At 31.5% G+C, this 27,854-nt stretch overlaps 1 protein-coding gene across 1 annotated transcript; it reads right to left on the reverse strand.

Annotated features, from left to right (window-relative positions):
- Nucleotides 1-952: 952 nt before the first annotated feature.
- LOC121116564 (prestin) lies at nucleotides 953-27,820 on the reverse strand. The gene is given in 8 exon segments (XM_040710828.2): nucleotides 953-1,346; nucleotides 1,410-1,539; nucleotides 1,605-1,891; nucleotides 1,894-2,215; nucleotides 2,274-2,810; nucleotides 2,869-3,011; nucleotides 3,062-3,488; nucleotides 27,685-27,820. Coding segments are annotated over 7 exon segments (1,944 nt in total). The 5' UTR covers nucleotides 3,468-3,488; nucleotides 27,685-27,820; the 3' UTR covers nucleotides 953-1,227.
- Nucleotides 27,821-27,854: the final 34 nt, after the last annotated feature.

Raw genomic sequence — 27,854 nt, forward strand, 5'->3', positions numbered from 1 at the left:
ATCGCGGAGTCAGCTCGTGGACAGTCCAGAGGGGGGTAAATACCCACCTGAAGTTCACCTCCTTTATGTACTTGAAGAGACACATCTTGACATAGAAGATGAAGGAAGTCCAATTGACCAGGAGCCGCAAATTATTGAACCTCCTCAAGGAAAAGCGTCATCCTATAGCTTTCTTCAGCGACGAGAAAAAGTGGACTCTAAACATGGTATGCAACAGCCAAAACGACAGCTGCTAACTTGACAAGAAGGAGAAGGTCCCCATGGTCTACACAAGCAAATTTCCGGTCTCGGCCATGCCGTTCTTCTTAAACTAAAAAGAGAGGGCCGGCGCTGACAAGTACTGCGAGATGAAGGACAAAGTCATCACGTAGATGAAAGCCAAAGATGGGGGCAACGGGTTCTTCTTCCAGAAGGACTCAACCCTTGCTAAAAAGGCCAAGAAGGCCCTTGACTTGCTCAAGGAGGAAAATGTCGACTTCTGGTGCCGCAGACTTGCCCTCCTAACTATCCCGATTAAAACCCTATGGACTACTACTTTTAGGGGGAGTTAGAGGTGCAAGTCTGCTCGACCTCAAAAAATTAAACGTCAAGTTAAATCCTGCACACCTCTTCTCGGCTTGCTCCTCCTTCCGGACGACCCACCTCGACAAGGTAATTCCAACCAAAGGCAGACACTTCGATTAATCCTTTTCTCCGTTGACGGATATAAAACTTTTGTACAAAAAAAAAACAATTTGTAAAATTAAAATTTCAGGAGTTATAGCCCATTAAAAATGGTCCCAATTTACCGGCTCATCCCACTTTATGGGCAATTTATAATCAAATGTTACTATATCATCATTTTTCTTATATATATATTAGAAAATATAATTTTCCTCAAATGGAGCTATTATAAGGACTTAACTGGATACATTTACGATTCTTATTGTTTGGAAATGAAGAACAAACAAAATCAAGACCAACGACAGATATTAATATTCTATATAAAAATTAAGTAAAAGTAAGAACATTCGTTTTAGCAAGTTTACATTTATAATTAATTAAACATTATAATCAATCAATAATAATCTGTACACACTACAATATGATACAAAAATAGGATTATATATATATATAAAGTTAAACACCTCTATCAAGACTCGAATAAGTTAATAAGAAATACTATTTCGATAGACCCTATGTCTAAATTAGTAATGATGTAAAATTACCATCCGTTAGTAAAATTCATCAAAGCTTGCACTCAATTTTTTCAGAAAAAGATATTGCATCTTGCATCGAAGGATAAAACCTCTCACATGGAATGTCAAAGAGGAGATTGCACTGCACCATTTGATTCCAAACCCGATCTAAATAGAATTTTGTTTTGTATAGAAAAAATAAACTATATTGAGAGTTCATTTAGATCTTACTGTTTACACCCACAAATGAAGTCTTCCAAAATATAATTTCCAGCATTTTATATAATTTAGCAATACCCTTACAAGCTGAAGGATCCATAGAGTTAACTCCAGATATATCTAGAATGACTGTTTTCTTTACCTAAATAAATAATATTAAGACCGCTAACTACATACTATTATTTATATTAGATAAATTGTACTTACGGGTATTATATCCTCTTTTTGAGTCGTTGATACTAGTTCCATAATGCTATCTTGAGTCGACTCAGCATTGGAAAAATTTAAATTACCTGCGATTTTGACAAAATGGTGCTGAGTTTGACTCTGAGAATGAACTTGATACTCATTAGGACTAATAAAAATATCAGTAGTTCCTTTAGCAGGCTCTATAACCGAAATTTGAGGTACGGAGGCTTGATACAAAAGGTACACTAAACTAAAAGCAACACCGGTCATGAGGCCAATGCCAACATCAATAAAGGCTGTAATCAAAAAGTTAATATCCAAATAAATCCATCAAAGGTTGACATTTTCCCGAATGTTACCAAATCTTGCGTTTGTAAAAACATGCCTTTGAGTGACACAACTATAATAGAAGCAAGTGCAGCTGTTGGCAGGCATTCGAATAAAGGAGCCAAATATAAAAACACCCACAATAATATAAATCCTGACACTCCAGTGGTGAACAAACTTTTACATCCAGAGTTGTCCTGTACTAGACTTCTACTAAGAGATGTACTCATCGGTAAGGATGAAAAAAAGGAGCCAAATATGTTAGAAATTCCAAAAGCAAACAATTCTTGAGTTCCATCTACCTGGAATAATATATAATATTAATAATTTATCACCCTTTATCAGGAGTTTTGAAATTACTTTATAACCATGCTTTTGAGCAAACATCTTGGACAAAGACATGTGAATGGCGTAGCTCACAACTGTGCAGCTCACTGCAACCGGCAACACTTTGGGAATTAATTCAAATAAGGGGACTTGAGGCTCTGGAAGGCCAACAGGGATATCCCCCACAATCTCAACATTTGCTATTTCTTCAAAATTAAATGCATATGATAAGCTTGTGCATAGAATTACCAACATCAATTGAATAGGAAATGGGAATCGACAAAATTTTTTCAGTCTTTCTTTGATCAAATTATCATAAAAAGCTAAAATAAAGATGGAAACTATAGATATTCCAATTACTGCAAAATTTGAATCTGCTATGTTCTTGAAAATTTCTATGTAGGTTTTAATAACTGTAAAGTAGCCAGAGGATCTTTTAATACTAAGTCCAAAAAGGTATTTAACTTGAGATGTGAATACATGAATTGCAGATCCTGTAGTAAATCCACTAACAAATGGCTTCGATAGAAAATTGGTTAATTTTCCTATTTGAAATACTCCAAAAATAAACTAAACGAAAAAGACATATAAACATATAATTTATATATAAATAAGGGATCAAAATTACTTGGAAGCATCCTGTAGTAAAAGTAACAGCAGTAGCAACTTGGATTGGACAGTAATTTCCTTCTTCTAAGTTTGAGCAATCCTCAGTTGTCGAAATGTTAACAACTGCTGATGAAATAATTATACTAATAACAGCAAAAGTACCTAAAAATATTATATATGATTAAAAGCATTTATAAAAAGGCAATGAGTACCCAAGGACGCATGGGGAGAAGTTCCAAAGAGCATATAAATGAGTGCAGGGAAAAATGCTGTGTAAATACCAACAATGGGCTGGACCCCAGCTAAAATTGCATATGCCATTCCTTGAGGTATTTGCATGATACAAACAGTAAATCCCGCAACTAAGTCACAAATAAAGTCTTTTTTCCAGTCATAGTGTCGAATCCACTTTGTAAAGGGTAGTCGGATCTCCAATTCCCTTAATATACAACTAGAATTGCATTCAACATTCAGGAGCTTTTTTATATGGTCTTTCATTGGCATTTGTCCAATGTATCCATATTTTTCTTGGAGATCTCCATAATTGAGAGCGTTCCTATGGATTCGAACCACATATTCTTCCTCCGAGCTTTTGCCATGAGAATCCACCACGTCCATTGAACTAGTTTATTTTCCTCTCTAGAGAAGAGGAGTCAAAATAAATATAAACAATTAAATATTTAGCTTGGAAAACACAGAATTTGATGGTTCACAATTAATATCTAAGCTGTGTACATTTTATACGTTTGTATTTTGACATGATGAGTGGAATTACTCAGTAATTCCCTTGTCGAATATTCTTATATTTTAGAATGAAAAAAATTAATCACAAAACTCCCTTGACATTACTTCTCAATTTTTTTAGTTAAAAAAATGACCAACAATTAACGTGGTCACCCTCACAATTCTTTTTTTTTTTTTTTTAATTTGTAATATGAAGAATTAATTTTCTTTTCTTTTGCAATTGTCATTATTGTTTAATTCCTGATCAGTGAACATCCTTTCCTAAATATATTCAATTATATTCAAAACCTGATTGAAAATTCGGTTTTGCTCATAAAAGAACCCTGAGGTTTCGGAGTTATAATTATGAGTCCTTCTTAGACTCATAGTAGAATTGGGGATCGACATCGGAGTAATTCTTTCCATTGTCCTTATTTATTTACTTCTCCGCCTCATCCCTGTTCAAACCTGATTTCGTTTTTTTATTAGGGATGAAAATCCTCTATACAACGGAAAATAGAAATAGAAAATGTTATAAACAAGGAAATTTGCTAGATTTACTACGATGTCTATCCCCAATTCTAATCTCAGTCCAACAAGGACTTACAATTACAACACTGCAACAAACCCTCAGGGTTACGCTCCGTCTTTTATGAGCACACACGAATGTTCAATCAGGATTTGATTATGATTGAATCTATTTAGGAAACGATGTTCAGTACTCAAGAATTAAATAATAATGGCAACTGCTAAGGAAAAGAAGATTCATTCTTCAGATTACCAATTCAAAAAAACAGGCCAGCTAAAAAATACACCCGATTTTCATCACTGCTCATTATGCACACAATTTTCATCACTACTTATTGTTTTCTCTTTCAGAATAAAAGAATAATGATGAAATTCGACTATGGACAAGTTAAATAAATATTTATTTTCAGGTAGCAATTGTAAAAAGAGGGGTATCTTCCAATTTTATATTTATCATATCAACCTCTGCAAATGGTTAACGGCAGGGCCGGTTTTAATATAAGCAAGATCTGGAGCAACGATAAATGTTTAGTACCTTTAAATTCTTTCATTTTAAAAATATTCTTCCTTTTTTAGAAAATTAAATGCAAGGACCTTTTTTTTCTCAAATGACCTTTTTTGAAGAAAAATATTTATACTTAGAGGATATATTTAAATTTTTCGAAAATTATAGTTTACTCGGCATCTTAATCAAGGCTGGGACAAGAAGGGGCAGTAACCCTCCATGAGAATTTTTTATCTTTATCACTATATAAAAATTATAATCTGTATATATGTAAAATATAGTTTGTGTCTATCTGTGTGTGAGTACCGCATAGGTTCCCCCACCCATGGACTTAGGAGGCTGAAATTTTGATTGGGTACCTCTTTTGAATCTGGTCATGCTAAGACGGGGGTACCATTCTTTAGTGGGGGGTCATGTATGTATTCCATATATGTTATTTGATGTTAACACTTTCTTTTTAAATTCATAATAACAGTACTAAGGTTTCAAGACCCAATAGTAAGAATATTGGGGTAGTTGTTATGATGATATTTTGTAGTTTATTTTACTTAACCGGATTCATACAGTGTGATTAGTATAAAGTATAGTCCAACGTTAATAGAAATACAAGGTTATACCATATACGATTTTAATATTGACGTCATAGTAAATGAGTGGTTGCGTGTTTTGTCAAAATCTGTGTTTTCCCCCAGTAGTCGGTGTGATACATTAAATTGAAAATTCTGGTGATAGTGACGTCATAGACTATGAGTGGTTGTGTGTTTTGTCAAAACATGCCTATGTTGCCCATCAGTCAGTACAATACATCAGATTGAAATTTCTAGCAAGCCCGATTACATGATGGTCTAACCTTGCATTTCTATTAACCGTGGTATAGCCAGTTTATCGCTCCATTGTTATTATCATAGTAAGATAATTCTGATTAGAATTATTAGGATCTTTCTAGACAACAGAGAAACATTCATATTATCATCATTAGTATATGTTGTAAATTTATATAGGATAGTCAATTTCTCGCTCCATCCTTATTATCATAGTGGGATAATTATATTTTTCTTGATCCTTCTCGACACTAACGAAACAGTCATATTTATATTATACTCATGTGCAATATATAGAAGTATTTTCTTTCTGAATAATTAATTATTTTGACAATGTGATTTCTCGCTCCCTCCTTGGCCCGAGGAACGCCAGGTAACCCTTGGCTAGTTTTGTATATAAAAAAAAAAAAACGATCCGTGGGATGAGGCTGGAGGAGATCACACTTCAATATTGTCAGACACTACGACTTTTTCTTATATTTTGGCCTCATTCCTCTGTCCACGGATCGACTTTAAGTCTCGCCCCCTCCCCCCAAAAAATCACAACCTCCTTCGCCTAATGAGACATTCCATTTACATTCATGATCCTCCAAAGACCCCATTGTCCGAATATGCCCCTCTACTACTCCAATAATATATATTTTTTATGTCGCGTCGCTTCATTTAGCGATGTTATTTTCTTATTGTTAAAAGGTTTGATTTGATTTTCAAATATCCGCAGTCAATTTCGAGAGAGAAAGCGAAAGTATGACGTGCGGTAAACTTGTGCAGTGTACCCCTCTTTCTATCAAATCCGGCCTTTTCCTTCGTAAAAATAATAAGAAAGTCTTTCTGAGAACTATTATGAAAGAGGCAGAATTGAATGTTTGGCGTTATTGTAAATTTGAAGAAGGGATTGTCATCTAATTATTTGCCTTAACTAAAGTCCTTTCATCAGAAGGATGATCAGGTTTATTCTGGGGTAATAATTTTAATCATGTAGTTCCGGAGCGAGACTGAACTAGATTGGAGCCTTCAGTCCTAACTAAGGAGTAACACAACATTAGGCAAGAGCGTAGTTTCCAAATAGAATTCGTTTTTAAGGAAAGCGACCTAGATTGGCGCCGTCTTGCGGCAAAGTATTACAACTCAAATAGAAGGTGCTATGAAAATTCTTCTCAACATGGTCATTTTTTTTATAACAACAAGCTTCAGACTCTCATAGCAACTTGCGGATAATGTATATTTTTGAGTTTGCTCGACTCGTATACAGGGTGTCCACGATAAATTGGAACTATCTTAAAATTCAACCTGCTTGATAAAAATGGAATTTTGAGTGTATTTGTTTAATATGAAAAAGTTAGACATGATATTAAACAATAAATTTATTCAACATGTCCTCCCTCAGCAGCCACCATCTTCTCCATCCTGTCCCTAAAGGATTTGCATGCCCTGATGACTTCCGCGAAATCGACAGCATTCCACTCCCTCGTAATGGAGCCCGGTAACTTTGTGGTGAAGACCACAGGGACCTCTTCTTTCTCCATGGCAAGCCACCTGTCATTCTGGACGTTGTAGCTTCTGTCGACAGTCCAGTTCTTCTCGTCGGAGAAGAAGATGATTCTTCCTCCATGGCTCTTCAGGTCATTGAAGAGACGCTTACACTTTGGTGAGCCTGGTGGCCTTCATGGATGCCGCGAGGATGTGTTGTTTGGCCATTCGGTATGACCTGTACCCGAGATCTTCATTCACAGCCTTGGAGACCAGCTGCTTGCTCACTCCACGGTTCTTGGCTAATCTGGACAAGGAAGTCCCCGGCGAAGCCTTGATGGACTTCCGGAGGCCTTCAAGGAAGCGAGGAGTGCGGATTCGGTCACTTCTCATGTTGTGGGCCTTGCGGCAGACCTTCCCCTCAACCTCCCAGGCATTAAAGACCCGGTACACTGTGGTCTTGGGGTAGTTAAGAAGCTTGTAGATAGCAGAGGGCTTGTGCCCCGCGCGAGCCAATTCGAGGATGGGGTCTCTCCTTGCTTGTTCCATGATGACTATTGTTTGTTGTCAAAACAATTGTGGTGGAAGTTATAGTGTATTGTTCACGCAACCTTTTATATTAGTATGATTTAACCCCGAATATCCACATTATGGATCTGGATGAAGTTTAAAGTAGTTCCAATTTATCGTGGACACCCTGTATACTATCTATCATACATGGACAAAAAAATTAACAAAATTTATATTATGTAAAATATAATATACACAGATATGTCACACTATGCAAAGAACTAAACAATTTTTTGACTTCTTTTCATGAAATAAATCATGAATTAATTACCATTGAAATTATTTTTAATTGCTAAGTATTTTTTTAAAGACTATGTATACAGTGTTTAAAATACAATCTGTCTGAATATTTACAATATTTGTTTATATATTCTATTGCGTTATAGTTTAATACTATAAAAAACCTTTTAATATGTAATCAATATATGTACATAGTAATTTATCAATTAAAATATTTTATTATGAATAAATTCGACTTTTTTGAAAAATATCGTTATAAATATTATTTGAGTACTACTGCATAAAGAGATCAAAGTAATCGATTAGAAAAATCCGGGCTATTTTAAACAGCGTGAAGAGAAAATAGTCTAAAAAATTATTACTAACTATTTGACATACTAGGTGCTTTAAAAATAAATCCATTAATTTTACAATAGATGGGTTGAGTAATGTATATCTCATGTTGTAAAAGTACACCAGATGACCTTAAAAAGATAAAATTTTCTAGAAAAAAAAAAATGGACTACAGAATAGGGAAAATACGTAATATTTTACAGAATTTCTTCGAACAAGGTGAAAATGCAAGCCAGACGGCTGAAACTGTGAAAAGTGTTTATGGTCTTGCTTTTGTAACAAACAATCATGCAGTATTCGGTTTTGTCGATTCTCAGGGGGGATCACAGGATTATATTTTGAAAGGAGATTGGTTTTTGGAATTATTTTGAAAAAAAAAAAAAATTAAGCTTTCAATATTGAATATTTTTAATTATTTTCTCAAATATTACACTTTTCGAAAAAAAAAAAAAAAAAAAAATTAAAAGCTATTCCGAAAAAAAAAAAAAAAAATTCACATATAAAATTTTTTGGAGATAAATTTGAAAAATCCAGTTATTTACATCTAATTAAATTTCTTGGAATTTTTTTCTTCAAAATCCATAGATATTCTCAAAAAAAATAATTGTTTGGAAATTTATTTCAAAAATCCATAGCTCTTTGCAAAAAATTTCGGAAATTAATTTCAAATATTAATTTTTTTTGACAAATCCATAGACATTCACGGAAAATTAATTTTTTGGCAAAACAATTCGAAAATTAAACTAAATTTTCAATATTTGGATTTAAAAAAATCAAATATTAAATTTTTCTAGTAAAAAGCAGAAATTCCTTTATTTTTTTTTTTTTTTTTTTTTGGGGGGTTACGCCTCCTCCCGCTCACCCCGTGGGGAGGTCCCTTAACCTGTTTCAGAAATTTTGATGTCAAAGATACACCATGCTTTAGAAGGTCAATTGTCATAATTGTGGATAACATAATAGAAATCTTTTGAATTACAAAAAAGATAAACATTGATGGGGAAAAAAAGAAAGAAAATCCATTAAAAATAAGTACTTCTTTTTACTACAGCTATTAAATTATACAGACCTAAAATTATACATTTATTCAATTAGATCACCTTCATCAGCAGTAATTACATGGCAGACGTAAGGAGTCGATACTTACTTGATTCGAATTGAACTTGAGTCTTAACACAATGGACCCTATATTATAATTATGGATTTGAAATGAACTCAAAATAAATTTGAGAACTCGAACCGACTCGATACAAATCTTAAAAACCTTGGATGGAACTTGGACTTGTAAGCAACGACTTGTAACTGACCTTGATTTCAAAATTATTACATGAGCTGGAATCGAAAAGTAGATTATAATGAGCTCAAAAAAAGCCATAGCACCAAGGACCCTATATTACAATTATGGACTTGAAATGAGCTCAAAATTTCATTTTTTCTTTCAATAATCCATAGCTATTTACAAAAATATTCAAAAATTAATTCTTTTAGCAGAAAAAATCAAAAATTAAATTTTTTTAATAATATATTTCAAAAATCGAGAGCTATACACAAAAATTTATTTTTTTGGGAAAGTTATTTTAAAAATTCAAAGTTATTAAAAAAAAATTCAAAAATTCACAGTTGTTCACAAAAAATTGATTTTTTTGGAAAAAAACAAATTCAAAATCAATTTATAAATATTAAATTTTTTCAAAGAAAAACTCAAAAATCCATAGCTATTCACATAAAGTTAATTTTTATTTCAAAAATTTTTAAGAATGAATGTTTTTGGAAATTTAGATATCAGTGGGGGGAGGTACATCTCCAGTTCACCCGCTGCGGACGCCCCTGAATTCTAAATTGTTTATCTCATTTTGGGCTTGCACCTTGATCTACTTGTAATTCGTTACATAATTGTAATTTATACATATATATATATATATATCGTGTACAATTTGCCAGGTCTGCACAAGTTGTAACTTGTATAATCAAATTGTACATGTTACAATTTCTTCGTCTTCAAATGCATCATTTAATTTCAACATTGGTCTTTCTAACGACCAACTTTTTATTGATACTACCATTTTCTTTTGATTTATTAGAAATATTTTGTTATTACATATCTATGAATAATATAAATGTGGACCTTTGAACTTTAAAATGTGCGGGTATTGTGTTAGGTCCAAGGATTGATAGGACCGGTCCTAAAACTGACTGGACCGAATAGATAGGGACTTCCCATACACTATTAATACTTATATTTTAGTAATTTGTATTAAAATAGTCAAAATTATACCACTAATACATTGATCCTTTGTAATGTAAATAAAGATTATCCCCCCCTTGAAAAAAACAAGATAGTTTTTTGCCGTATAATATTATTTAAAAAAAAAAATCTTTAAAAAAGGACATTAAGGCAAATTATGCAGTAGAGCAAAGTATTCAATATTTGAATTTTTAATAGCTAGTACTTGTTCCGAGTAGAATGAATTATAGAAATCGGAGTAATCTTTCCTAATGTCCTTCTTTACTTCTTTTCCCCCCCTTCTCCCTATTCACAGCTAATAACTATGGCTCTCCTCCAAAACATTCTTCTAATTTTGATATTTTTTCGGTTTCAAAATCTCAAAATAATACTACATGAAATTGCATTTTTGTACTGTAAATCCTTCATCTCATTTTTTGGTGGCAACTTGTAAAATTTGCTTAATAGTTATCAATTGTAAAAAATCGCAACTTGTATAAAACAAATTCAAGGCATTAATTCAAACAAAAAAGGATTACAGGGTCAATTTCTTTTTAGTAATAACGGAACATATCCTAATCTCTTATACAATGAGTAGCAATTACATCATATGTAATCTAATTCAACATAATTATAATTTGACGTTAAAAAATATTACTTTCAAATAGTTAAATGATGAGGAATTATTCTTACTTTTGTTCCAAGTTATAAGGGAGAATAACACTAATATTTGGGGTTTTATAGTAATGTGAAGTTGTGTGTTTCTTATCTAAGAAAGTTGCAAACTACTTCTGAAAAAAAAAAAAAACGGCGTCTATTTCTTACGGACAGGAATTAGGCATGCTTTTTTCATAAATATATTGACTATTGTATACAAATGATACTTTTTACACAATCCTGAATTTTAACAGAAAAACATACAGTTGCAGACAAAATAAAAAACCTCCCACCTTCAAGAATTAATTTTATATCAATAAATATTATCACGTCCTAATACCTTAATTGCATTGCCTACGGCACTGAGGAGCTAAGAGGCCATTGACTTACCCAACTTGTGAGGAATTTTTTGTAATAATATCAATAAAGAAATCCGTCTTGCCTAAATAATTTTCAATGTCAAAATTATCAATAATGCATTCATATTTTTCATTTTTATATTTTATCAAAAAAAAAAAAAAATGTATTTGTTCAAATGACTCTCAAAATTTTCATAAAGTTTTTTTCTCAAATTTGGCATTACAAAAAAAACACAACAATTTTGTCAAAATTTGTCAAACGAATATTGTGAGCATCTTTGAAAATGTCATTATTAAATAATTTGGTCCCCACTCACAAAAACATTGCAGCACTGGTACTTAATTGTATCTTGCAGCCTTTATTCCAAAAATAAACTGAAAAACAACCAGTTGGTACTATTATTTTTCTCTGCAAGCTAACTAGCTTAAAATTACATTTAAATATTGTTATTCTTGGATGATTTTTTTTGTTAAAAGCCAAGCAGGAAAAAAGGTTCAAAATTAATGGGTATTAAGCCAATTATTTTCAACTTTGGAAATATTATTCAATAATTACTGGAAATAATTTAATGCTTAACAAGAGCTAATTCAATGAATCAACGTTCAGCACATTGTTATTTGCATTGTATTACGCAATCTTTCATACAAACAGAAGCAGGAAAAAGGCACCAAATCATTTGGTAGTGATGAAACAATTAATTCGGAATTGGACAATCGTGTGGTTTTTTAAGAATTGGGATCGGCATCGGGAAAATGATGTTTAATTTGCAATTCCAATTCTTATTGATTACTGGTATTTGACATATTTTTAAACAAATTAAATTTTTTGTGAATAATTGTAGATTTTTGAAAAAAGTTTAAATATCAAATAGTATATTTGATATTTTTTTAAAAGTATTTAATTTTTGGATTTTTTTTTTCAAAATTTTTTCCAAAAACAATCCCCCCTCCTCTAAATATAATCCTATATACACACACCTGATAGTATAATGGTATTTTTTAAGCTTTATTTAAGATATTAAAGAATCGGAATAGGGGTAATTCTTCCAACTAGGGAATTATTATTGAACAATTGTTGATAAGTGTTCACAGCAATAGCGCTGAAACTATAGGCACCAAGGTGCCATTGCCCACTCCCACCAAGGTGGAATTTTTATACTTATCACAATAAAAAAAAATCTCTAGAATATTTTAAATGTCATCATTTTTGAGAAAAAATAATCAATTTCACTTTTTTATGAAATAAAAAAGTTTAAAAAAAAAAAAAATTATTTCTCAAATTTGAGTCAAATATGATATTAATTATTTTTTTCTCGGCAATGTGTATGTTTGGCAAAGTTGATTTGAGCAAAGTTTTCGTGCACGACATTTGAAAAGTCATCAGGTATTCAATTAAAGTGAATGGTATCACATCAGGCTTAGGGATTTTCTCATAACTATATGGAAACTGTATGGATCTCGGGTTAAGTACCATACCACGATATAAAATAAATTACAATGCAGTTTTTGGCCAAATAATTTATTTAAACAAGTTTAAAACTTTCTGGATAGTTTTTTTTTTTAGTTATAGATCTAAAATTTCATTTTCGAGTTTGCCAATGATTGATGATTCGATATATCAAATTTCATTCAAACAGGGGGAATATATGCTTCAAGGGTACACATTAATGGTGGAGTATACCGGATAGAAACTTGAAACTTATACACTTGGAAAGAAAAAATAAAATAGACTGCCATTCTTTAATTATACATTTGACAAAAAAAAATTATAAATATTTTCCTGATACATAGCCAATATCCATTGATTTATTCTTTTCGTCGCTATTAGCCTCGAAGATTGTGAAAAACCTCTTACAAAAAGTGTTCAATCTGGCTTCTTCTCAATATGCAGCCAGAAAGAAAAGTGGAGGAAATTGACATCCTCACCGTATGGTGGCCACATTATATTGTCCCAAAAAGCGATGTTGTAACCTAAGAATGTCTGTGTAATTTTTGCAGTGTGACCCAAGGGAACAGATTGGCTTTGAAAACGTCGATCTACATGGCTGCTATGAGCCTGTAACCCCTCGGGAACCAAATCGTGGGCGTCCTAGAGGGCCTCCACATTAATGATGGACTTTTTTCCGACCCCATCTTTCCTCTCTATTGTCTTGTTGTGGTATAACCTCTTCTTAACATTGTAGATGGTCTTATGAGCCATTCCTGTCAGCCTGGCCACCTCCCTTAGAGTGAGATCCACACGAAGAAGATTTGATGCCCTAAGCCTTTAATCTCGCTCCAACGACATTTTTTCTCAGATTTAAAAAAATCAAAAAGCAGCAGGTGCTTGAGGTTCACGGCTACCTATACAGCTATAGAAAGTTCTAATATCCTCATTCAGTACCTCTCAAATCAGTATAATACAAATGTGTATGTTTCAAGTTTCCACCTGCTATACATATGAATATATATATATTATAGGTGTAATAATCTATTCTTACAAGTACTAAGGACAACAATAACTGGCTGTACAATGTACATGACAAAACCGTGGGCGGGGGGTTTGCACAGACACAGGATTAAAAATCCTCATGTTGCAAAAAATGAAGGAATCATGTTGATAATAATTAACGGATATTTAATAGTATATAATAGTATTATATTTATGACCTGCCTTGTATAAGAAAGAGGCAAATTGTTCATTAGTTATGCAAGTCCTATCTCTTTGAATTCAGGAAATGAAGTAATCTAATTCAGATTTCATGAATAAATCGTGTTTTAATTTTCTATTTAAACACATATCATTAATTAAAAAGCAAATGCATTTTGACTAGTGTTGGATCGGTTTAAAAAAATAAAAATACTACAGTTCGGTCCTGATAAAAATTTGTTAGTACTAGGAAAAAATACAATTTTAGCAACTAATATATCTTGGTTAATTTATAGCTTTCCCGATGATAGTCGGGAAATGTGTATAGATCAGGTTATTTTGCATATACATATAACCTGTTAGATAATAATGTACATATTAGTATAATTAAATATTTTTGAGATTGACAAGGATATCAATGCATGGCAACAATACGGGTTTGTTGTCTCGAATGTTGTTTTACTCACGTATGATGTTGTAAACTTCCCATAAATTCCGTTAATTGATCCTCCAAAGAATTATATTTTATATTAAAATACACTATGCTAAAATACGACGTGATACTTTATCACAAGTGCAACTTATGACAAATTTCATAGCGTAACTTCTCGCAAGTATACAATGCGAAAGAACACATTTCCAAGGTTTATTTTTGTGTCTATGTAATTATATAATATGAAAAACAACACTTGTGACTTGTCTATGGAGGAAAGAAGAGTGTTCATCGATAGGGTGTTTGATACTTAGTCATTAAAGTTTAGAAGTTTCACCTTTGCTAATTCATTAAACAAAACAAATTGGTAAAATTTTTTATCCAAGAATAATGAAATCTGTAGCATGGATAGGACAAAACCACTTGGTATTTTATGAGTATCGACTAAGTTTTAAGTCAATAAAGGTAGGGATCAAATCAAGTTACTTGTGAAAGTCGATATGCTTCATGGTAATAGATATAAGAGATCGTATTATTGTATTTCATTATTGGTGCCTTTATATTTTATCCTATACTCAGTATGCTATTATTCTCAAATACAAACAGACTACTCAAAGTGAATAATTATACTTAAGTTTAAAAAAAAACAACTAAAACCCGAATTATATAACCTACACCTTTAAGCAAGTACTTAAATGACGTCCATTAATTATGGTATTGTATTAAGATATTTTTTTGATAAATAATTTTTTCTTTCTGTAACTATGAAACCCAAAAGTCCTTGAGAGTTATGAAACCCATTTTTCTGCAGTTTTTAGAAAAGTTCATGGAACACAATACTATTGGAAATATGGGTATGATCACTTCACAACAATCTAACAACTGTTTGCGTTTTACCTACATCATATCTTTGCTGATTGCTAGATCTGGTAAGGCTTTCACGATTGGTCAGTAAGAATCGTGCATCAATCTTACTACAATATAATTTAGCTGGCAGTTAGATTAGTCCATTTTACTGGAAAATGAATAGACCCTTCTCGTTTATGTTTGTATTTGTCAAAGATGAATAGTTTTTACAAGAAATGATATTTGTAATTTGAAAGAAATCTTATGATAAATACTAAAGGAGAGTTGGTATTGGATATTATCGATAATTTTTTCCTTGAGAAAAGCATCAACTTGCTAACATTCATGATAGATCGTCATCGTTACTTAATCAGTTTCTTGAAAAGCCATATTTAGTATACTTGCAGTACTTTGTGTTATCTACAGGCAGCGTCTGGTAGCATAAAAATCTTAGTAGTAGACTGAACAAATCAATTAATACTGTTATCATAGCAGTAAATAAGATTCATTCAATCACAATTCATATCAATAATATTTTTTTCTAAATTCCTCTTTAGTTAGAAACAAAAAGGACTTTATGTAGCTAAGATATAGTAGATTTATTAGTTTTAAGACTGCCAGGTATATTTTTGGGTATGAGTGTAGTTAAATGTTAAATTTTCAATTCTAATTAAAAAGTTTTAATTGAAACCATAAAGACATCTTCCTCTCTTATTAAACTGAAATTCAAATATCAAAGAAAAGAGACAACTTCTTGAGCCGAATTATATTGATGAGAATTGTATCTCTCGAATGAGAACACGCAAAATATTAGTTATATCGTACAACGGAGGATGCATCAGCTTGTGAATCCCAAACACAACAGTTTAACTTTTATGACTTTGTTACGGAGTCGGTATTAAATAGGTGTCTCACTCTCTAGATCCAAATACCCGAATGGAAGGGCCAAGTAAAAAACTTGATAAAATAAACTAAACAAACCAAAAGCTAATTATGGAGTTCACTTCCTTCACTCACAAAGTAGAGTAAGTGAAGGCCGGTAAAAATAATTTGAATTGAATTTGAGTCTATTAAAGAAGAACAGCTCTTCAGTAGCTCACCCTACACTCGATAGGATAGATACCCGAATAGCTTGATCGCTTCTTAACGACTGACGATTGGATATGATTTTTGAAGTTAATACGCAACTTCCCTTATCCTAACTCGTATAAAAACCACGCCTGAGATGTCATCATTCTTATTCATATATAAATATGGTAACTAGTGAGTTGTAATAAATACGCTCACAAGCAATTTTTACTTATGAGCAAACGTTACATGAATTAAGAGTTGATGAGTAAGGATGTGGAAGTTGCCAAAGTCCTCGTTAGTATAAATATAATAGTAAAATTATAAGTTGGGAACTTTTGATAGACGACATATCTGCTGAAAGGATCATTATTAAAACCTTAGTGCTCCTTGTTTGCTAATACGTTTGCATTTTTAAAATGGAGAGAAAAAATCTATAAGATCAATTATATTTTGCAGGTTAGCAATTAATACTGACATGCTCAACAATCATACATCCCTATCAATGATCCCCCTCCCCCTCCTGTGCAATTCTACTCAAATAATTCATTAAAGCCTGCAATAATAATAATTTTCGTTGACGTTGGCCATTAGCCCTTTAACGGTTATAATTTTTCATGGCAGAGTTCTTTCCAGCCCTTTTTTTTCTTCAAACAAATGAAAAAGCTTCGAATGACCAACCGTGAGGATCTACTTCTTCTTTTTAGTAAGTTTAAATCTGATAAGGAGTTAAGGAGCTATTATTACTACCCCTACAGGAAACCCTATTCTAAATTATAAGGGTTGACAATGGTCCTCACTTACACGACCTAACGCATGCAGTTACTTTTATTTAATCGAACTATCACGCAATTCTTCATCCGAAAAGAAAGAGAGAGAAAAGGTCATAAAACAGATAAATTATGGACAATAATTAACCACGGAACTATTATTCAATGGGGCATGAGCAAAGCAATTGTGAGCACCACTCAAATATATTGAAGAGGATCGAGCTCATTGTTTTAAATAGCGAGCAAGAGCGCACTCATCATTTTAGAAGAGCGATAATATCGATCAAATTTTAACTCATTTATATAAGTTTTTATAACTTTTTCTGTTTCTACCTCACATGAGATACCTACAGACTGTCACACCATCTTGCAGATAATAAGATTTTAGATTGATGACTACTGAGACATATAATCGGTGATGAAAATCCAGCGCAGAATGGGCATGTTAAAAAAGGAAGAAAAAACCCCCCAAAAAAACATCGTAACTGACACTTTGAAGAATGTTTTGGAGGAGATAAAAATAATGCTCATGATGTCTCATTGGATCAGTTACAATCAGTTGTGACGAGGGAGGTAGAAGAAAATGTTATAAACAAGGACATTTTCTAGATTTACTCCGATATCGATCACCAATTCTACTCTCAGTTCAACAAGGACTTATAATTATAACACCGAAACAAACCCTCAGGATTACGCTCCGTCTTTTATGAGCCCACTCGAATGTTGAAACAAGGTTTGAATATAATTGAATCTATTCAGGAAAGGATGTTCACTATTCAGGAATTAAAAAATAATAGCAACTGCTAAGGGAAAGAAAATTCATTTTTCAGATTGCAATTTAAAAAAAAAAAAAAAAATTGTGTGGGTGACCACGTTAATTGTTGACTTTTTTATTATTACATACATTGAGAAGTAATGTCAATGGAGTTTTGTGATTAATGTATTATATTTTAAAATGGATTACCAATTCAAAAAAAAACAAAAAAACTGGCCAACTAAAAAATAAACCGGATTTTCATCACTGCATATAATACTTGAAACCTGTAAGCGAAGGCTCAAGCGCAACCGCTAAAAATGGGTAGAGTAAATGAAAATTGCTACAATGTCATAATATAAGTTCATAAGGCCGTTTGTCATAGTTTTATGAAGAAAAAACCCCACTCATTTGTTAGATTCAAATGTATATCTATAACTAAAAAAGAGTTCTGAAATAGGTTATATAATGTAATTATACAATGATTTAAAACTATGTTTTATGAATTTTACAGGCTTGATTTTTTATATAGGTATATGTTTGAGTTATTAAATTTAATAAATTCTTTTTTTAAATGAAAATATGACAAATAGCCTTTTGACCTTATGATATGTAATTCTCAGTTCTTCTACCCCATTTGTAGCGAAGGTGCTTGAGCTTTGCTTACAGGTTTCTAGCATTATATGATTGAAGGGTGTAATTAGCGGCCCCAGAACCATAGGTGCCAAGAGATTAATTGTCCATCACCACTTTTGAGGAATGTTTATATTAATAGCAATAAAAAAATCGTCTTGGCTAATTTATTTTATATGTCAAATTTTTCAAAGATTGATTTATTTTTTTGAATTTGTCCTTTATAAAGTAAGGTTATTCGTTTAAATTACTCTATTGGCAGTTATCAAAACAACATTCTGTCAAAATACGGTGGAGGTCCCTGATGACCTCATTTGTAAATACATTCTGGGACCGGTGGGTGTAATAATAATGTTTGATATTTTTATTTTAAATCAATTATGGGCTATCATATAAAGCTTAGTCATAAATTTAAAGAATGACTATATAAAAAAGTCATTTTAAGCTAGTCAATCTGCAAAGAAAAGTTCTAGTCACGACCCTGACTCCACTTTAGATATAGGTCTGGTTACCTGACTATGGTCATACCTTTACATATAAATATATTTTCGAACGATATGGACTTCTAATGTTACCTTAAGCAAAGATTCTTCCAGAGATAACCAAAAAAATTATGGTTACTATCACTAAATAAAGAAAAGATATTATCTTTGTGTAGAGTACCAATTTTGTTCAACAGGTTTCAATAAGTTATTTAAAAAATATTGTTATCAATAAATAAAAAAATAATACTATTTTCATATTTATTGGATAGAGATATTTCGTAATTCAAATTACTAATCTTGCAAGTACATACTTGGTGATGAAAATCATTAAAAAAACAAAATTCAACTTGGAAAGCCTGACAATTTGATGGATGTATCGGAGGAGAGCAGCGTAGCTGTCATGACGCTTAATTCAATCAGCTACAATTAGCAGTGACGGGGAGAAGGAGAAAAAGGGAATAAACGAGGACATTGGCAAACATTACTGTTATGACGATCTTCAATTGTAAATTGAGTTTAACAAGGACTTACAATTATAACTTGTCTACAAATTTTTAGGGTTACTCTCAGCCTTTATGAGCACACACGAATGTTCAATCAAGGTTTGAATATATTTGAAGGTTGTACAAAAGGAAGTTTACTCCTCAGGAATTGAATAATAATAATAGCAGCTAAGGAAAAGAAAACTCCAAAACAACGGGAGAGCTAAAAAATACATCGAATTTTTATCAGCATTCATACTCTCAGTCCAAGGTTAATAGAAATACAAGGTTATACCATAACGCGTTTCTGACTTATATTTGACTTCACAACGCTTTTTAATAGTGTTGTCCAAGAGTATAACTGTAACCAAGAGTATATTTATATATATTACACTGCCACTGTTAGAGTACCGTTGTTATAATCTATTACGTCAAACTCCGTCTTTCTTGCCCAGTAGTTTGTGCTGTACATCAAATTTAAAATTTTAGCAATCCCAATCACATGATGGTTAACCTTGTATTTTTATTAACCTTACTCTCAACCCAAAGTGCTAAAATATAAGCCAAGTCTCAAATCACCTAATTAATAAATCAATTTCACACCTTTTGACACACAGCTCCATTGTTAAATCTATTAATTAAGCTATGATATCGATATGAACTGAAGAGTTTATATCTGGGTCAGAATAACTATGAATGCCTTGTTAAAATATGAGGAAATGAAGAATATTAGTTTAAATAACTTTAATAAATGATAAACAAAAGGATTTATTTTATAAAATACGTAAAATAATTATTATCAGAGAGATGTATTGGATTTTCATAATGGTGAATTATTAGTTCAACTTGAATGTAGAATTCTGTCTCCTTGCTTCTCAAACTCAAAATTAGAGCGTAGCAACAAGATTTTTAGGACATATTGTGCAATAGATAACTGCAACTTAGTAGTGACTCAACCACTTATTTGACATTCATAAAACGATATGCATAATTAGTAGTAAAGTTAGGGAAATTTGATATATATTCAAAAAATGGTCACTATTTCATCAATCAAAGAGTACGCAAATATTTATACTCTACATTAACAAAACCTCGAATATATTATTCTTAATAAATTAAATTTGTTTGCATTTAAACTGTTTGTAGTGAAGTGGTCAAGAACACCACATCTGAGACCAGTGAGGATTTTAGCGTAACCCGAATCTAGAGCAAATATAAATGTGTAATGCAAAGACAAATGCATGCTATACTGATTTTCTCAAAATTGAGTGCAGCTTAAATTTGTATTCTTGGACGAACTTTTCTTATTAACCATTTTTAGGTGCTGTAAATCGCATTTTAAGTAGACAAAATTGATTGTCACAAAAAAATAATGAGGGATTGATATGTTTTATTTGAAAGGCTATAATGGCAGGGGGGATGTTTACTTTTTGGATTAAAAAAAGTCTAAAAATTAAAATTTTTTTGGAAAAAACTTTGAAAAAAAGTTTTTAAATGTATAAATATTTCAAAAATCCACAGCTATTCAAAAAAATTTCAAAATTTAAATTTTTTAAAATAAATTCACAGCTATTTACGAAAAATTAAATTTTTAGAAAAAAATTTCAAAAATTCAAAGATCTATGCAAAAAAGTTTCAAATATTAAATTTTTTCCAGAAAAAAATCAAAAACCCGTAGATATTCAAAGAAAAAAAATGGAAAATTAAATTAAATTTCTAATGTTAAATTAAATTTTTTTTTTTTTTTCAAATATTTCATTTCTAATAAAAAGCAATAATTCTTTGATTTTTGTTAAGGGGTTCAGCCCTTCTTGCATATCCTCTGCCGACGGCTATGATTAGAGCCGATATTAGTTTCTTAAATCAAATACAGATTATAAAATTCATTGAAAAACACCACGAATTATTTAATTATGAAAAAAAAGAGCACACTCATCAACCGTTTTTCCTTTTCTAATCGCTTAACTTAGTTTTTTCTTTACACATGTCACTTCTTTAAGATTTTCATTAATACTCATATTAGTGTCGGTAAAAATGAAATGTCATTCAGAAAATTACAAAAATATTCAAAAAAAAAATCCCAAAGAAAAGTCAATACACCGGCCCAGCAAGATAATTAAGACCGAGAGTAAAAATAATTAAAACAAGTTCTGTAAAGAGTCGAGACCACGATAACCCCAATACATTTATAAATTGATTTAAATGCAACGTCCCATCTCGAGAACCACAACACTAATAATTAATCATTACAATAAATCACAATTTCCTTTTGCATTTTATTCGCAATCTTTGGGACTCTTAATTTATGAGTAGTAATCTATTATGTGTTTTAGCAAGTTTTATGTTATTATAAATGAACGAATCCATGTGGGTTTTTTAAAGTGAGGAAAAGTCATGTGAGTCTTATTTGGTAATATAAAATTAAAACAAAGACTTAAGAAATATTCAGGTTCGTTTGTTATTGCATAATTACACAAATAATTGTTGAAAAATATTTACTTACAAATAAAATCACATTACCTATACTGACAGGTAAAGTTGAGCAAAACATTATTGAGGATAAACATTAAATAACTTTTTTGAGATTGTGAGGTTTTTTCTTTTCTTTTATGTTCATTCCTTGGCAAATCATTGTTTGATAACATCTCCCTCTAATAAGTTGATAATCCATAGTTTTCTGCCTTCCTTTATGGATATTGTTAATATTGTAGTGTAAAGATTTTTATAATAACTCTCCTCTATTATTAGTTGAAATATATAAGATTCTCAGTTCTGGAGAAGAAAGTCGTCATATTCTATCCTCAAAAATCATAACATAATAAGGAGCTGATCAGCTCTTCTAGCAAAACTTCTTCAAATTGTGGTTTATTGGGTATAAAGCTAAAACAATCCCATCCTAATTTGGTCCTCACCAGATTTCATCATGATTTTAGACAATTTTCATTTTAAAGGAAATCCCCTACAACTATTATAAACAATGCGTAATGTGTATCACGTCAGCTGTTTCTGGTAAAATGCAAAAAAATGTATACTAGTAGAGAGAAAACGATGTAATTTATTTAACAAATCATTTATAAAACTCTTCTAATCAAAAGAAACTCTTCCCTTTTTGTAATTATGAAATATTACAACTTGCTCTTTTAATACATCCAGCAGCTGTTTTTGTCTAATATGATAAATACGAATAACAACAACACCCTCAACCCATTTAAGTATGTAGAAGTTGTCTATACACACTTACTTTTATTTATTGTATCTCTATATCTTTCCACTAAAAAGTGCAAGTAAAAAGCTAAAGAAGCATATGGTAATTCGCCAAATTAGTCAATCATTCCAAAGAGTCTTTACTTCGTAAGAACCTTAATAATCAGGACATGAAGGACTTGAGCTATTATTGAACAAAGATGTGATGCCCACTATGTATTCGAAGGATCAAGTTTAAAGGATATTTGTAATAGAAGAATTAGTTGTAAGAACGCATAATTCAAAATTAGAAAATCTAGCCAAAATTCCTTCATATAAATAATAAAATGATTAGGACGGATCAACAAAAAATTATATTCCTGTCTTTTTGGAAACGGAGCATAAGTAATTGTTTAACTTATTATTTCACAAGCAGTAGTACCCGGAGTTCCTCGAAGTTAAAATGGGTCGAGGAACAGACAAACTTTGCTCTAATAATTTAGATTTTCCAAAAAATCATTAATATTATTCTATGTTTTTCATAAACACAATCCCACGTAGTTACTCCATACCTAGATGTTCACTCCAAAAGAATAAACAAATAATAATAGTAAAAGTTTTAGAAGATAAAATATTGTTCAAGTTGCCAACAATAAAAACTACCACAAAACTCGCAAGCTAAATAGTGCTTAAGATTTGCAGCCCCTTTTTTTACTTTCTTAATATGACCTGAAGAGCATAATTTGTCAATCTACCAATAGATTTTGGGCATCTTTTCTGTTTCTTTTGGGTAGAAAGGTTGCGTGATATAATAATAGTAACAACTTGCAACGTGATGTATTAAATTAGATGAATGAATCAATAGCTGAGAAAAAAATACATGGTAACTTTTTATATTATATAAGGGATCTCAAAGATGATGTCCGGGGATACCGTTATTCCTGGATTTCTCGAGATTTTGTATGCATATTTGCTCTGGTAAGGCTTACAACTCTTCTCAGGCACGGAGCCTATCATTAGATTAAAGTGGTTCTGTGTACAACGTCATTTGTTTGATGTTGTCACAAAATATTTTTGACCTACAAATGTCACTCAAAGCCAAGTTCAAAACGTGAGAGCTATGAATTGTTTCTTATATTACACCGTATGCACGGTAATTATACATGTTTTTGAAAAATTTGACATTTCAAGTGTGTCCACAGTAATATTATGTTTAAATTATGTGAAAAAATTAACTATGTGAAAAATAGTTGTACATGTGTACATATATAGATCCATTGAATTCCAATAAAGGAACAACAAAATACACTTTACGTAGATATAGATCAGCTACATCATCCAGTGTGTAATTAAGATATACATTTATATTTAAAGTATTTAGTAATAAAAAAATCTATGTATTCCTAAAAATCCCCCAGTACGGAATTATAATGATTAGTGTTGGGTTCAAGTATTACTCGAACTAAAAAAAACTCAACATTACTAAGTCGGATAAACACTCAAACTTTCCCGAAATACTATATGAAAAACTTCACAAATCTCGAAATATCCGAGTACATATTAATCTCATCTCCAGTTGTTTCTACATTTTTATTGTATAATTATTACCTAAGTTTTGTTTTTGCCTCTGTTTGTTTGTCTTTTGGCCAACAGGGTTACGGCAAAAGTTACAGACCGATTTTGATCTAACTAGGTACAAAGATTATACAATATGGTTACTGTAGGATCCCATTAAATGCTTCATATATCATTAAAAAAAAAAAAGAAAAAGAGGTCAAGGTAACACAAAATGTCAAAATGCATAATGTACCATTACTTTTGAACAAATGGAGATACAGAGCTGAAATTGTCTCTTTGTGGGACACAATACTATACTAGAACGAACACTTGGTAGCGAGTACAGCCTCCACCTAAAATGAAAATGAGTTATATATCTCAATTTGTTCGAAAGTTATGGTCGATTGTGCATAATTTTATGTTTTATGTTATTTTCACATTGACCTTCAACCTTGACGTCTCAAAATTTAATGTTCTCTTACGGTAAGTATATATAATCTCTGTACTACGTTTGATCAAAATCGATTTGTAACTTTTGCCGTAATTCTGGTGACTAACAAAACAACAGGGGTAAAAACATAGCCTCCGTTCAATTTCTTAAACTGCAAACCTTCCACTCGACATACACCCGTTAGGTTTAGTGAAAGGGAGTGGTATCAGTGCTGTGGTAGGCGGGGGGTTAAGAATAAAAAAAAAAAAGAGCTCAAAAGAATCTGGCAACGAAGGAAATAGGTTTCTTTCATTGCTGGTGTCAAAAGTAGCCTCTCTATCCTCACAAGGCTCTTTCCACCCACTTTCTTTAAAACTCTATGGACAGACTGGTTTGAAACTCGTAGATCTCTTACATGGGTCCCATGGACTTGAGGGGATTGACATGGGCTGTTTTCTTTAACTCCTCCAGGTCCAGTTTGGCCTTTTTGACAGAGCCCTTCTTCCTCTCCAACGTTACAGACTTGTTGATGGTGTAGACGGTAGTCCTGGAGACGCCCAATTGCTTGAAGTGAGTGAATGAAAATACAATGATCACGTTCAAGTGCCATTTTTTGACCTGTACGCAGGCTAGTAAGCTCATGTTTTGCTTTGTATTTATTTTTTATGCTTGAATATATCGGAATATGAGTTAATTTTAATCACTCAACCTTTCTTAATTATTGAATTAGTAAGTGTTTAGATTTCAATGGTCCACACGGTATTAAAGTATGGATGCAATAGATACAAACTCAATTTTTGATTATAAGATAGAGAAGAAATGATATTTCATTTAGGAAAAATGAGTATAGGTGAAGTTTTGCACTCTACCGAGTAAAAAAAATATTTTTCTGTCTCATTTTTTGATGTCATAATATGCTGTTGAATATAGTGGTCTCTAAACTACAACCCGTAGGCCAAATAAGGCCATAATATGTTCAATCCGGCATCCTCCCAGCTAAGGGATCATCAAATGAATCTTAGGTAGGAAATTTTCACCCTTGACAATTAATGGAGAAATCAGTATTGGCCCAAAGACTTAAAAGTTTAGATATCCCCATTAAGAAGATATAGATACAACATTTTGAAATAGTTTTATATTATGCTAACAAATATTTTTTTAAATTACCTATATTATTTGATAAATAACAATTAACTTCCTCAATGAGAAGGTCCAATTGACTTTTATCAATTCAATGAAAAAAAAATTACATTGCCAGATGTTTTTACTCGAACCGAGCTCGAAACCAACACTAATGTTAATCAATATATTTTTATAAGTTCCAACCTACGAGGAATATTTTTCCCTTCTCATTATGGATCTACCTAAATGATAAGATTGACGCAGAAATCAGATCATAAATTGTATATGACATGGCTATTACCTTGAACTACATTTAGGCTCCATAATTTGAGTAATTAAGGAGGTTTGATGAATAAAACAATTTTCAAACATAATTCTTAATGAGGTCAATAACAATTTTTTTTTTTTTTTTGGTAATATTGTTATTAAAAGTATAGATCCCTAGATTATCTTAATGAATATTCAATATTGTGTTGTCACGATTAAAGATAGGACGGATTCAGATGGGTTCGGATCCTTAGACATAAATATTAGAGTAAATTTTGAGTATCCAAATGAATGTGAAACACCAAGACCTAAATATTTTTATGTAAATGAAATACGTTGTTACCATTATTGTATAAAGCAACCTTTCCTTCTGAGACCCGAAATCATCTGGTAGTTAGCCAAATAAGTCAATCATACCAACTGCTATTTTCTTTAAAGTACTACGAGACTATTATTGTCATATTAGTTAAAATAAATTAAGAATGACACATATATATATTCATAATATTAAGATCAACCCCCGCCAATGCCTCCCATTACTCCTCTTGCATTGAAAACCATTGTTCTAAGAAACCTTAGTCTTTTGGTCCCTGCTGAAATTTGAGGTAATACACACTCTGCGTATAAGGTAGCTGTGGCCCTGTTTGTATCTAATTTCATTTCATATGCTTATGTTTACATCAGAGAGCACTATCTATATTGGATCCTGTGACTAATTTCAGATATTCATACAAGGCAAAGCCAGATAGACTTTACTTTATTAATAAGATTTTATCAGGGACTGCGCATCAAAGAAGACGGCATATTCTTTTGAAAATTTACCGTTAACATAAAGCATAAAAATACACGACGCGGAACCTGTTGATATAAAAGGATCCGCGAGACATTTAAAATATTATAAAGATAAAGTCCTATTTAAAAAAAAATATGGTCAAAACTTGGGTAAAAATATGTTTTTATAAATTTATGAATATTTTATGAAGGGTTTATTATTTTGACTCTTTATACCTTCAGAAAAACTTTTTTGTTGGAAGGGAAAAGCAATAATTAAAACCTGTCAATCAAATAATTATTTTTTTTAAAGATATAGTTCGCAGAGTTTTCCTTACTTTAGTTGGCATATATGAAAATAATACTAAAATTGAAGAGGGCCTGGCTTTTTGTACTTGCTACCTGAATATATCTTGTAGTGATCCCATTTTTTATGGGGGTGTACTAGCAAATAGTCAACATTAATCATCATATTTTTTCCGATCTCAATGAAATATGATATTTGCTAGTAGACCCCCAATAAAAATGGGATCACAACAAAATGGAACAAAAATCCTTGGAGATGTATATTTTTTAAATTATACAATGAATAATTTTTTATAATATAAGCTATGATATTCCTCATCAATAAGTATTATGAAAAAGTTATAAGTGTCTAAAAATGAGTGTCGTTTATCATAATTTTTGAGCCCAAAAATGGAAATATATTGAGTTCAGAACAAGTTACAAAATTAATAAAAACACATTTCAAGCATAAATAACACTTTTACATAAGTTTTATACATCCTACTTTTAATTTGCGGATTGTTTTAATTAATTGATTTAACAAATGGATGAACATAATCTCCGACATTAAAAGAGCAAAGCTTTAATTTACATAATTCATTAATTACAGTCAAATTAAGGGAAATATTTGACATTTATATGATAATTATTTTGAAAGGAATATATGTAGATGTATTTCAATTGAAGTCTTACCCTTGTGTGTCGTATTTTATTCTCTTCAGAAATCAGTGTCATGTATTAATTAGCCTCTCTTATAATTATTCATTCAGAAGATAAGAGGTTCTACATAGTCCCACTTAGTCAATCGTAATTAGGGTATTGATAGTAGTAATCAATTAAAGAGGACTTGTGATAGACATCTG

This window comes from Lepeophtheirus salmonis, chromosome 4 (assembly GCF_016086655.4).
Source record: "Lepeophtheirus salmonis chromosome 4, UVic_Lsal_1.4, whole genome shotgun sequence".
In the NCBI taxonomy this organism is placed as follows: Eukaryota; Metazoa; Arthropoda; class Copepoda; order Siphonostomatoida; family Caligidae; genus Lepeophtheirus; species Lepeophtheirus salmonis.